General features: G+C 42.8%; 1 protein-coding gene across 1 annotated transcript in view; it reads left to right on the plus strand.

The window, feature by feature from the left end:
* Nucleotides 1-14192, plus strand: part of shtn3 (shootin 3) — a 209511-nt gene that overhangs the window by 170106 nt on the left and 25213 nt on the right. The window contains exons 10-13 of the mRNA XM_063053651.1: nucleotides 4219-4372; nucleotides 10498-10660; nucleotides 11941-12011; nucleotides 13905-14005. Of these exons, the coding sequence (XP_062909721.1) occupies nucleotides 4219-4372; nucleotides 10498-10660; nucleotides 11941-12011; nucleotides 13905-14005 (489 nt within the window). The remainder of the gene's footprint in view (nucleotides 1-4218; nucleotides 4373-10497; nucleotides 10661-11940; nucleotides 12012-13904; nucleotides 14006-14192) is intronic.

Here is a 14192-nt window from a genome sequence, read left to right on the forward strand (position 1 = left end):
ATATATATCCCTCTGCAGACTCTCCACATCCTCTGTACAATTTGCTTTTCCACTCAGTTTAGTGTCATCAGCAAATTTTGCTATGCTACACTCAGTCCCCTCTTCCAAATCATCAATGTAAGTGGTAAACAGCTGCGGGTCCAGCACCAACCCCTGCGGCACCCCACTCACCACTAACTGCCAACCGGAGAAACACCCATTTATACCAACTCTCCGCCTTCTATTGGTTAACCAATCCACTATCCATGACACTTCCTCCGACTCCATGCATCCGTGTCATATTTATAAGTCTCTTGTGCGGCACCTTATCGAACGCCTTATACGACATCCACCTGTTCCCCTCTATCCACTGCACTCATTATGTCCTCAAAGAACTCCAGTAAATTTGTCAAACAGGACCTGCCCTTTCTGAATCCATGCTGCATCTGTCTAATGGAGCCACTTCTTTCTAAATTTTTCGTTATTTCTTCCTTAATGACAGCTTCAAGCATTTTCCCGATTACAGATGTTAAGCTAACTGGCCTATAGTTGCCCATCTTTTGCCTACATCCTTTTTTAAAAAGTGGTAAGACATTTGCTGTCTTCCAATCCGCCGGGATCTGCCCAGAGTCCAGAGACTTTTGACAAATGATTACCAATGCGTCTACTATAACCTCCGCCAATTCCTTCAGCGCCCTGGGATGCATCCCATCAGGATCAGGGGACTTATCTACCTTCAAACCCTCTAGTTTGTTCATCACTATCTCTTTAGTGACACCTCACCTCCCATTTCATCCATAACATCCTTCTTTGGCATATTAGATGTGTCCTCAATTGTGTGCACAACTTCGTGCTGCAGGTCCAGCCCTTATTTTGGAATTGAACAAATGAATTTCTAGACACTAGACACTAGAACACTACAGCACAGTACAGGCCTTTCAGCCCTCGATGCTGTGCTGACCCATATATTCCTAAAAAAAAGTACTAAACCCACACTACCTTGTAACCCTGTATTTTTCTTTCATCCATGTGCCTGTCCAAGAGGCTCTTAAATACCCCTAATGTTTTAGCTTCCACCACCATCCCTGGCAAGTCATTCCAGGCACCCACAAACCTCTGTGTAAAAAACTTACCCCTGATGTCTCCCCTAAACTTCCCTCCCTTAACTCTGTACATATGCCCTCTGGTGTTTGCTATTCATGCCCTGGGAAACAGGTACTGGCTACCCACCCTATCTATGCCTCTCATAATCTTGTAGACTTCTATCAAGTCCCCTCTCATCCTTCTGTGCTCCAAAGAGAAAAGTCCCAGCTCTGCTAATCTTGCCTCATAAAACTTGTTTTCCAATCCAGGCAACATCCTGGTAAATCTCCTCTGCATCCTCTCCATAGCTTCCGCATCCTTCCTATAATGAGCTGACTAAAAGTGAAAACATTGAGGGTAAGGAGGTAGTCGGGTTTGATATAAAAGGTAAAAGATCGTCAACTATTCAAATCTTGATTGACCAATCAACTGCTTTCTGCTGAGTCTGACCTATTCAAATCTTGATTAACTTGATTGCACAATCCAACTGCCAAAACCTCTCGAGCCAAAGCCTCAAAGCTCCACTCCTTCACTGGCCCACTCACTCACTGGTCGCTCTGCTTGAGCTACAACTCTTTTTATTTGTTTGAGCTTTTCAATTTTTGATTGCCCAATCAAACTGCTCGGTCACCTGACCTCGATTGCCCAATCAGCTGCTTTCTGCTGAAGGCTAAAGAGTTTGAGGTGAGGAGACGTTTCTCCCCTCAAACAGAGAAGGAACAGCTGATTCTTTGGACCTCACCCTAGAATAATGGGTGCTCTTTTTAGGAGCTAAATGACTTACTCTTATTATTTCTTTTGTTCTTCCTGCTAAATCATCCTTCCAGCATCCTTTCCGCCTTCCAGTTATTATCACCATTAAGAGGGATACTCATTACCCAAAATATGTTCTAATGTGTCCATCAATGAAAGAATTCTCAAGGTAGTGTACGTATATGTAAGGGTAAAATGTATTTCAGTTATCTCAGTGTGCAGACACTGTGCAATCTGTTGGAGAGGTAAATCATGTGCTATAACTTCATAATAGTGTAACATGAAAGTTTAATCTGTAGCAACAGTTCTCAGCTTTAACATACAGAAGAATTACATTCCAGGAAAACTATTCATGTCATGATTTTCTGTGACAAACCCCCCCCCCCATGTCTTATTGATTCCCATGGAGTGGAGATGCATTTTTATTTACACCTCGGACTTCAACTACTGCACAGAGTCTTGTCATCTTCAGAAGTTTTCGGATGACTCTGCCATAATTGGATGCATCAGCAAAGGAGATGAGGCTGAGTACAGGACTACGGTAGGAAACTTTGTCACATGGTGTGAGTAGAATTATCTGCAGTTTGATGTGAAAAAGACTAAGGAGCTGGTGGTAGACCTGAGGAGAGCTAAGGTACCGGTGACCCCTGTTTCCATCCAGGGGGTCAGTGTGGACATGGTGGAGGATTACAAATACCTGGGGATACAAATTGACAATAAACTGGACTGGCCAAAGAACACTGAGGCTGTCTCCAAGAAGGGTCAGAGCTGTCTCTATTTCCTGAGGAGAGTGAGGTCCTTTAACATCTGCCAGACGATGCTGAGGATGTTCTACGAGTCTGTGGTGGCCAGTGCTATCATGTTTGCTGTTGTGTGCTGGGGCAGCAGGCTGAGGGTAGCAGACACCAACAGAATCAACAAACTCATTCATAAGGCCAGTGATGTTGTGGGGATGGAACTGGACTCTCTCACGGTGGTGTCTGAAAAGAGGATGCTGTCTAAGTTGCATGCCATCTTGATCAATGTCTCCCATCCACTACATAATGTACTGGTTGGGCACAGGAGTACATTCAGCCAGAGACTCATTCCACCGAGATGCAACACAGAGCGTCATAGGAAGTCATTCCTGCCTGTGGCCATCAAACTTTACAACTCCTCCCTTAGAGGGTCAGACACCCTGAGCCAATAGGCTGGTCCTGGACTTATTTCATAATTTACTGGCATAATTTACATATTACTATTTAACTATTTATGGTTTTATTACTATTTATTATTTATGGTGCAACTGTAACGAAAACCAATTTCCCCCCAGATCAATAAAGTATGACTATGACTATGACTATGACTATGACTATGTCTATGTTTTCTCCCCTCTCATATCAAGTCATTTTATCAGAGACAACACAGTGACCCACTGCCATTATTTAACAGTTAAGGCCAACATTAAACTCAGGATGGATGAAGCTTGTGCTAAAGAAACAATGCATTTTGTCAGTTTTTTATTTTTAGTCACACAAGACTGTGGGACAATAAGATATAGATTTCTCCCTAACAATTGGGTTGGCAGCCATAGCCAAATCCCTCCTTTGCAATGCCCTCAGTCTAATTAAGTAAGGATTACTGAAGGAAAACAATATGTGACGATGTTACAGAGAGAGCTGCTTATTCTGAGGTGTAGTAAAAGCTTTTTTATTTGCAACTTTTGTGGACCAGAATTGGTAATGAGACTCTTGACAGAGCTTACTCTACTGTTGCCCCATTGGAAACCAATGTGACTGTAATCCCCTGGGAAAGGTGTCACTGCTAACGTCATGGTCTTTCTGTAGAAGCAGTGTTTGGGTTATGGTTAAGAGATAACGGATGCTTTGGAATGTGAGCTGGGTCCTTTATTCGGTGTGGGATGAAGAGAGAAGATGCTGGAGAGAACCAGTTGTAGGATACGACCTAATGGGGAGATCGTAATTCGATGGAGCCAGGCGCCGAGATCGACTGAGGATTGGTGAATTGAGCTCCAACTGGTGCACATTTGACTGTTTAATTATAATGGGCCCTTGTTGTTTTTTCTTTCTTTACTAACCCTTTAATTAAGATTCATAAATATAATTCCTTTAATCGTATGCAGTGTGCTATCTATTGTTTCTTGGCACTGAGTTGTAACTGGGTTGCAAATTACACAGTATCCACACACCGGGGTTTGGGGTGGGAAAGCCGTTTCAATCTCACGGGTTTGGTGAGAACGGAGTGAGTCTTCCCTGGACTTACACAGCCAAGGAAACCAGCAGGGTTTCATGAGCTTGCTGGCTCTGAACTCGCAATTTGTACAGCACCAGCTGAAGGCAGCATGAGGTACTTAATGTACCTGAATTAAAAATTAGAAATAATTCCCAAGCCTTTCCTCGACAGATACAAGAGCTGGAATCCCATTTAAATGACTCAGCACTGCAGAAGGAACTGGATGTGCTGCAGAAACAGCTGGAGATAATTGAGGAGGAGAGACGGGAAGCAGAACAACGATCAAAAGATACGGAACAGAGGAAGCATGAGCTGGAGAATGAAGGTAGAAACTGAAACTGAAAAAATAACACATCTATATCATACCTTTCAAAGATAAGGAATGTCTCAGGGTGATTTGCAGCCAATTGCATATTTTTAAAGAAGATAGTTATACTATGGAGGATATGACAGCTATGCTTGTTGTGACCAACGTATCTGATTAGCAACCTGCAAGTAACAGAGAAACTAAATTCAATTGCAGCTTCGACTTTATTTCCACTGAAGTTGTAGATATTTAAAATGACCAGGAGTGACATTAATGGATAATCCTTCATCTTCTTTACATAAAATTCCTATCGTAGGTTATTTTAACTGGGCTAAGAACCAAAGAAGTTAAGTGTTCATCCAAAAACATTTATATTTGATATTTTCAGTACTCTACTGACAAGGTTTGAATGATGAAATATTTCCTATTATTTCCTCCTGCGTCAACAGACTCAGAATCAGGTCTGATATTACTGTTGTGAAGTTTGTTGTTTTGCAGTATATAATAATAAAAAAATTATAAATTACAATAAGAAGTATGTAAAAAAACTAAATTAAATTAGTGCAAAAAGAGAGGGAAAAAATAGTGAGTTGGTGCTCATGGGTTCAATGTCCATGCAGAAATCTGATGGTGAAGGGGAAGAAGCTGTTCCCGAAACTTCGAGTGTGTATCTTCGGGCTCCTGTACCTCTTCCTTGATGGCAGCAATGAGAAGAGGCATGTCCTGGGTGATGGGGTCCTTAATGATGGATGCGCCTTTTTGAGGCATCACCTTTTGAAGGTGTCCTGGATGCTGGGGAGGCTGGTGCCCATGATGGGGCTGGTTGAGTTTACAACTCTCTGCAGCTTTTTCCCTGTGCAGTCAATCCAGCACGCAATCAATTCCTTGGTCTCACTGACGTTGAGTGTAAGGTTGCTGCTGAGACACCACTCAACCAGATGATCTATTTTGCTCCTGCATTCCTCTGCGTCACCATCTGAAATTCTGCCAACAATAGTTGTGTGGTCGGCAGATTTATAGATGGCATTTGAGCTGTGCCTAGCCACACAGTCATGGGTGTAGAGCAAAGGTTCCCAACCTGAGGTCCACTGACCTCTTGCTTAATGGTATTGGTCCATGACATAAAAAACATTGGGAACCCCTGTTGTAGAGAGAGTAGAGTGGTGGGCTAAGCATGTATCCCTGAGGTGTGTCAGTGTTGGTTGTCAGTGAGGAGGAGATGTTATTTCTGATCTGCCCTGACTGTGGTCTCCTGGTGACAAAGTCAAGATCCAGTTGCCGATGGAGGGACAGAGGCCCAGGTTTTGAAGCTTCTTGACTAGAACTGAGGGTGTGATTGTGTGGAATGCTGAACTGTAATGAATAAACAGCAGCCTGACGCAGGTATTACAACAAACTCTAGCAACATTGGCATCTCTACAGGTTTGAGACATAGGACCCTCTGACAATACTGTCCCACCTGGCATTTCCCAGTCAAGAATAACATTGCAAAAACAGTAAAGCTCCCACTCTACCTGCTCATAAAACACTCTTATCCAGAAATTGATCCCGTTTGTGATTACTTTTTAATATAATTTGCACAAAAAAAGCTATTTTGTGCATGTAGGAACATATTTTCCAGATTAGGAACTATCGTTAAGTTGCCCCAGGATATTATTCTGCTGAGTAGAGCAGCTATTTCCCTCCCTTGTCAGACCCACTCCTAATGGAATGGTAAATGTGCCTGGCGTTCATTTGCAGTTTGTGCCATAAGCTGGATCAGGACCTGAAGCCTGCAGCTTTTGTTAACCAGGGAAACGTCCTTGTCAGGCCTGATTGTAGGCTGGGTCAGGCCAGTATGGTGAACTGAAAGAAAGTTGCAGATGCAGACAGTACACATGGGTTAAATTTGCGGTATTGGCAATTTCAAAATCAACAGACCTGCTGATGCTGGAAATGGGAAACCAAAAAAAAACTGAAAATGCCAGAAACACTCAACAGATCAAGCAGCATTTTCAATAAAAGAAATACAGTTAACATTTCAGGTCAAAGATCCGTTGACAGAGCTAGTGAAGGAACAAAACAGTAGTATTAAGGTTCAGAGAGGGTGAGTATTACACAGAGAAGACACAAGAACTATCTCCAGGGCCATGTCTGCGGTACTGATAATTTGTTAATGAGGGTAACTAAATATTTGCAAGAGAATGTAATAGCTGTGAAGTGCACAGCTGCAGGAAATGCCCATTAGAAAGCTCATGCCAGTGAAGCAAGTAAAACTGAGCCAATGTTACAGATGGACGTCCTGCAGCAGAGCTGGCAGTTCTGATACAAACTACAGTTTTGGGTGTGATGGCATACTGCGGATTCAGAAAGCTAGGTTAGAGGAGACAGTATAGTAGCAAATCACTGTTTCTAAAAAATTTAAATTACCTGTCCCTGTCTGCATTACTTCATTGCATTGTTCCTGATTTTAAAGGGGTACTAAACCATTAGGTTTCAATAGGTACATTTAATGTCAGAGAAATGGATACAATACACATGATTGATAAGTTCGTGGCCTAAATTAGAAGGAGTCCATTTTAGAAAAACTAGCACATTTATTTTTCAACGTAGTCCCCTCCTACATTTACACACTTAGTCCAGCGGTCGTGGAGCATACGGATCCCTTCTTTGTAGAAGTCGGCGTCTTGGACCTCCAGAAAGTGGTCCACACAGCAGGGTTGATTGATAAGTTCATGGCCTAAGGTAGAAGGAGATGAGTTATACAGCTCTCGTTACATGCATGTGCAGTTCAACTGTTTGAGTGATTATGCAGAACGTTTGAAGTTAATAATTCATCGCCTTCTACCTTAGGCCATGAACTTATCAATCACCCCTGCTGTGGACCACTTTCTGGAGGTCCAAGACGCCAACTTCTACAAAGAGGGGATCCGTATGCTCCATGACCGCTGGACTCAGTGTGTAAATGTAGGAGGGGACTATGTTGAAAAATAAATGTGCTAGGTTTTCTAAAAGTGACTCCTTCTACCTTAGGCCACAAACTTACCAATCGCCCCTCGTATACATCCTGAAAATCTTCTTCTTCACAAACACTCACGAAGAGAAGTGCTCCAAAGAATGAATGATAGTTAAATGTTAGAACCCCAAAGCCCCCCCAACTCCCCCCTCCCATGCATAAGCAGCAGCAAAGCAATGACACCCCACCTCCACTGAGCACTCAAGCTCACAGCAAAGCATCAATAAAGACACAGACTTTCAATACCCGAAAGACTACTCGTTCACCTAGTAATTCGACATTCCACAGGCTCTCTCTCTAATAAGGGAAAAAGAGGTGTCCCCGTTTTAGAACTGACTTCAGGCTGCTGAAAAGCTTTTGAAAAATCTTCAAAGAGGGAACAACTGACAGAGAGAGCTTTCTGCGACATTCGGCCTCTTATCTACTAACTGTTTGAGTAATGAGTAGTCATGCCATTGGCTACAATCCGTCATTATGGCATTGATGGTGACATAGGTTGGATTGGGGACATCGGAGCAGGAAGCGTAGATATGCCCATCTCAGAAAAACTTTCTCACTTGGAAGTCCCTGAAGAACAATAGATTCACAGCCTCAGGTTTTCCAAGGGCTTTATAACTTGCAACCACCCCAGGCAGCTCACGGTTTCCCTACGCCCATCTTCCTTGTCACAGGGTCATTCCCAGCGGTCACAATAGACCTGTGCCTTGTCTCACACTTTGGTGCACACTGCTGCTTTGTAGACACTACCCAGGTCATTTTAGTGAGGAAGGGCGTGTCATCTGAGGCAGTGGAATCTGCCAGTGCGACCCCTGAGTGTAGCATGGATAATCGTGTACACATAAAACTGCTCTTAATGACCAGGACAATTTACTCAACAGGAAATATTTCCAACACTTCAGATCATTAGATATTAAAATTAAATTGGTAAGTTGGTTTATCATTGTCTCATGTACTGGGGCATGGTGACAAAAATTGTTTTGCCTACCATCCATACAGGTCATCTCACCACACCAGTGCGTTGAGGTAGTACGAGGGAAAGCATAACGGTGCAGAGTAAGGTGTCACAGTTCCAGAAAACGTACAGTGCAGGCAGACAATACAGTGCAAGGCCAGGACGAGGTAGATTATCAGGTCAAAAACCCATATCATTGTACTGCAGAGCCATTCAATAGTCTCTCACCAGCAAGATTAAAGCTGTACTTGAGCCTGGTGTTACATGCTTTCAGGCTTTTGTAACTTCTGGCCATTGAGAGGGGAAATAAAAGAGAACGTCTGGTATGGGTGGGGTCTTGAACGACGTTGGCTACTTTACTGAGGCAGTGAGAAATGTAGGCAGAGTCCACAAAGGAGAGCTTGGTTTCCATTACATGCAGAGCTGTATCCAGTTCTTCATGGACTTGGGCTGAGCAGTTATCACAGCAAGCTGTGACTGCATCCAGGTACGATGCTTTCTATGATGCATTGATAAAAATGGTGAGGATCAGCAGCAACATACAGTATTGGGTTTCTTTAGCCTCCTGAGGAAGTTGAATTGTTGCTGCACTTCTTGACCATGACATCTATGTGGTTGGGCGAGGACAGGCTACTGGTGTCCACTCCAAGGAGTTTGAAGCTCTCAACCCTCTTGACCTCAGCACCATTGATAACATGTTCCTGTTGGTGAATCCCATTGTTTCCCCATGACGTCTTAATCCTTAGGGAGAACAAACTGCTCTACATTTCCACAGCCATCCCTGACATGACAGGTGACCGGAAACTCAGGACTTACTGCAACTTGTTGTTATTGCTCCTTGTAATTTAACCCTTGGAGACCAGGTCTTGTTTTCAGTAAATCCCACTCCGCACCAGCTCCAAGATTTGGTCCCAGTAATTGAGGTGTGATCCAAACAAGGTGTTGTAAGAGTGTTGCATGCTTTTTAACCCTCCTGAACTTTGGATATGTTCTGTTAGCCTTTTGATCATTTTCTGTATCTTCCCACGTTATTGATGAGCATCCTGCTTGTCCCCCAAACCCACATCTGTGTGCCATTATACAACACTATTCTTTCATTGAAACCTTTAGCCATCACCTTGTCACCTGGACCTGACTATTAAACGTTGCCCTGGCCATCATCTTGTCTCCCTCCTTCAAACTCATGTAAAACTCTGCTGCTTGTGCTATACTTTATTCCATCTCCTCCTTCCCATTAGCCAAACGCTTGGGCTGACTGATAACTAACAATCCTAATGGGAAACTCTACCCAACTGTGCCTCTGAATGATTCAGACTTCCTTGTGTATGCCAATAAATGTGGAAGTTCAAGATGTATTAAAGTTCAAACCCTGTATCTGTTCTGTGTCTGGACTTATCACTGAGCCCAACCACAATGCAGTGACTCACTGGATACAGTTCACAAGGATGGCTCTGGCCATTTGTTTAAATAGGATTAACAATCAATGAAAAAAGGTTAATGTAGAGAAGTGCTTTGCTTGCTATAATACTTTTAATAATTTATTATTTTTATTAGTTTTATTATTTAATTAGATCTGTTTGAATAAGTCTTAAATGTCTCAGTCAAAGTCATTTCAAAATATTATCTACCATTTTGGACTTGACAAGCTATCAACATTTGTCAGGATTTTCCAGAAGCAAATCCAAAACAATGCAGTCCTAAGCGACTCCAGGTCCTGGAAACATTGACTTTAAAATTCTTATCTATGTGTTCAAATTCCTCTGTAACCTCATTCATCTTTAATCCTCCTCCAACTCCCCCTCACCTAACTCTCCCTAGGCCTCTGCACATCAGTCCTAGTTTCTTGTTCACCACAACAGTAGACACGGCTACACCTTCTGCTGCTAAGATTCTAAGCTCTGGAAATCTTGCCCTAACTCTCTCTATGTTTCCACCTTTTCAAATTTCCTGAAGACGCTTCTTAAAACAGACCTCAGTATCCAGCCCATTTAGAGACATATCTTAACACTTCCCTGTGTGTCTTAGTGCTACGTTCTGCTCGGTGGTGCTACTGGATGTTTAAGGCATCCATGTACTAAAAGTTGCTGTTGTTGTTGGGATAGAAGTAGAAACAGGTTTTCTGGGCTTTTTTGTAATAAGTATGCCACCACAAGAATTGCTCCAAGGACTAACATGCACAATGATCTCTTTCTGCAGTGAAAGAATTAAAGGAGAAGTTGAAGTTCCAGATGACTGAATCAGCTCCAGCCATGGCTTCTCCTCCCCCTCCCCCACCTCCACCTCCTCCTCCTCCTCCTCCTCCTCCCCCTCCCCCTCCTCCACCCCCTCCGCTTCCGGCCACACGTTGCAACCCAATAAGGTATGTGCCTAGAATCTATTGGAGCTTAGAAGTGGAAGTAAGATTGAAGTAGGAGGGTAGGTCACATTGTCAAGGTAAACGTAGAGTTGGAGTAGGGGATGCACTGGAAAGCAAGAGGTGAAGTGAAGTTTGCAGGAAGCTGGGGATGGATTAGCTTGGTGGGCAATGCACAATGGAAAGGCAATGAAGGCATCTGAATGAATAGTTTCAACAAGGTGATAATTAAATCCAGTGACTTCTCACACTTCCTGTTAGAAGCCAGGATGAAGAAGTTAATAGATAGGCAAGTGAGGAGACGAAGGGGGAGATTTTGGGACTATCCTTCACCACCAAGATTGTCTTAAAATATTGGAAAAAGGAGGAAAAACAGATGCAGTTGAGCTTGGTGTGGAACAATCAGCTTTAATGGACAATTGACTAAGCTATTTTTATGCCAGATAGATTGTTTTGGTTATCTTGAATCCGTCACAAAGAAAGGTACCCTGTCAGAGGAATTATAAGAATAAAAAACAGTAAAGAATTAAGCTATCAGAGGAAATAGTTGAACAAGCTATTAACATAGAAACATGCAAACATAAAAAACCAACAGCACAATACAGGCCCTTTGGCCCACAAAGCTGTGCCAAACATATCTTTACCTTAGAAATTACCTAGGTTTACCCATAGCCCTCTATTTTTCTAAGCTCCATGTACCTGTCCAGGAGTCTCTTAAAAGGCCCTATCGTATCTGCCTTCACCACCATCGCCGGCAGCCCATTCCATGCACTCACCACTGCCTGCGTAAAAAACTTACCCCTGACATCTCCTCTGTACCTACTTCCAAACACCCTAAAACTGTGCCTTCTTGTGCTAGCCATTTCAGCCCTGGGAAAAAGCCTCTGATTATCCACACGATCAATGCCTCTCGTCATCTTATACACTTCTATCAGGTCACCTCTAATCCTCTGTCGCTCCAAGGAAAAAAGGCCGAGTTCACTCAACCTATTCTCATAAGGCATGCTTCCCAATCCAGGCAACATTCTTGTAAATCTCCTCTGCACCTTTTCTATGGTTTCCACGTCCTTCCTGTAGTGAAGTGACCAGAACTGAGCACAGTACTCCAAGTGGGGTCTGACCAGGGTCCTATATAGCTGCAACATTACCTCTTGGCTCTTAAACTCAGTCCCATGGTTGATGAAGGCCAATTAACCATCGAGATATTTCAGCAAGTATAAGATGAAAGACCAGCCATTCTGAATGTACCATTGGAAAGTTTACTTTCAGGCTCTTATCTCTTTCAGTTCCCTCATTGCTATTGTGAGGCGATCGTCTAAGAGCACCAAGACCCAGCCAAAACCCGAACCAAGCAACAGTAAGTGTGCATTGAGAGATATGGGTCTCAATGTCCCGCAATGCCAAAAGCACCATCAGTTAAAACCAAATCTTCAGCCCCCTCCTAAACCAGGATTTTTCACACAATTGTGTAGCAAGCAGGTTTCGATCTGTCAGCCTGTATACTGCACAACTTGACCAATTTTATTTCCCACAGATTTTGGGCAAGGTGTGAAAAAAACAGCCAATCCGATTCCATCAGCTTTCTGCCAGCCAGATAGGAGCATGTTAAACGCTGTCAAATAAAAAATATATATTTATTTATTTATTGTGCTACACCGTGGTATAGACCCTCCCGGCCCTTTGAGCCACGCTGCCCACCAACTCCCAATTTAACCCTTGCCTAATTATGGGGCAATTTACAATGACCAATTAACCTGCCAACTGGTACATCTTTGGACTGTGGGAGGAAACCGGAGCACCCGGAGGAAACCCACACGGTCACGGGGAGAACATACAACCTCCTTACAGACAGTGGCAGGAACTGAACCTAGATAGCTGATACTGTAAAGCATAAGAACATAGGAAATGGGAGCAGGAGTTGGCCATCTGGCCCGTTGAGCCTGCTCCACCATTCAATAAGATCATAGCTGATCTGACCATGGACTCGCCTCCACCTACCTGCCTTTTCTCCGTAAGCTTTAATTCCCCTACTATACAAAAAAGCATTGTGCTAACCACTATGCTACCGTACATAGGCTGTGGGTTAACTTTTGGCTACCCTGCTCCACAAATTGTTTTTTCTAATGCAGGAAACTTTGTAAAGACAGGAAAAATACCCCATACAAATTTTGCAGTTTAACATCATTCTCTCTACCCCCTTCTGACTACAATATTCACTGAGTACATTTAACTTCCTTGATTACAAATTTGCACAGTGGTGTCTGGGGATGGGGACTGGTGCAGGGTTCATATAGAGTGAATTCCACTTAATTGGGACACATAGGGACCAATATATTTTGGCCCAGTTAAATGGAGGCCCCAATTAGCTGAAGTTTCATGGAAGTAGTTGAAAAGGTATAAAAAAGGCAAACCGAGTGACAAATTATGCATTTAAATGAAATACAGAACAAATTCGAACACCACCGATAGTACAACAGTACTATTAAACTGCGCAGTACTTAGTCATTGTTATCGATGGAGGAATTCATCCAGTGTATGCAATGAACAAAATCAGTGCAGATAATGGACTGCCTTCATACAGTGCTTTAAGCAATTGCATCCTTCAAATCTTCACTTTCATTGTAACATTCAAGATGATTGTCGATGCCTTCATAATTTCTAACATGCTGAGGTAGTGAAACTGTTTCTTTTCCATTCCCGGCTGCTTCTGTCACCTCCAAGCCTGAAAGCTTGAAACTACAGTGATCAAAACGGTTCCAAATTGTCTGACTGTTTATTTCTCACCAACTATCAGTGACACAAATCACTGCTTTTTGAACACAAACACTTGCAACTGACACGATTTGAAAACTGATCACTCGAAGTACGGTATACTGCCTAACGGCCATGCAAGTGCACACACTGACGCCAATTAAAAACTGGTTTGGCTACAATCCCCTGCCCTAATTAAGCGGCATATAGTCCCAAATAAATGAAGGAATCCCAGCTATTTTCTCAATTTAGTTTTGTTCTTTGAGAGTTGTCATAAGTAAATGGCTGCCCCAATTAATCTATTGACTGGAATCCACTGTGTATGAAGCAGTTTTAGACCTTCTCATACATTTATCTGAAGTAGAAAGGTCCCAGGTATCTCACTGTTGCCGATTCTCTAGAGAAATGTAACAAGCGAATCCGTCTTTGGGTCAGGTTTGGCTGTGAGTACGATTATCGGACTTTTTGTGATAGTTTCTCCTGCTAACATTTTGTTTAGATCAGACAGGAATCGATGATGTGAAAGTGAAAGCAGTGAATGAAATGATGGAACGGATAAAGCACGGTGTCATGCTACGACCTGTGACACATGTTTCAAAGGTAAGACCCACCAAGAGTTTAATACGTATTCTATTTAAAGCGAACCTTGCAGATGCCATACTTCAGAGGAGGGGGGAACCATTCTTGAAATGTGATGACAGTTTTGCCATGTAGTCTCATTCCCACTGATAATTAAATCACAATTAGTTAAATTAGTTTAACTTTGGATCAAAATAGAGGAGACATT

This window comes from Mobula hypostoma, chromosome 7 (assembly GCF_963921235.1).
Source record: "Mobula hypostoma chromosome 7, sMobHyp1.1, whole genome shotgun sequence".
NCBI classification, from domain to species: Eukaryota; Metazoa; Chordata; class Chondrichthyes; order Myliobatiformes; family Myliobatidae; genus Mobula; species Mobula hypostoma.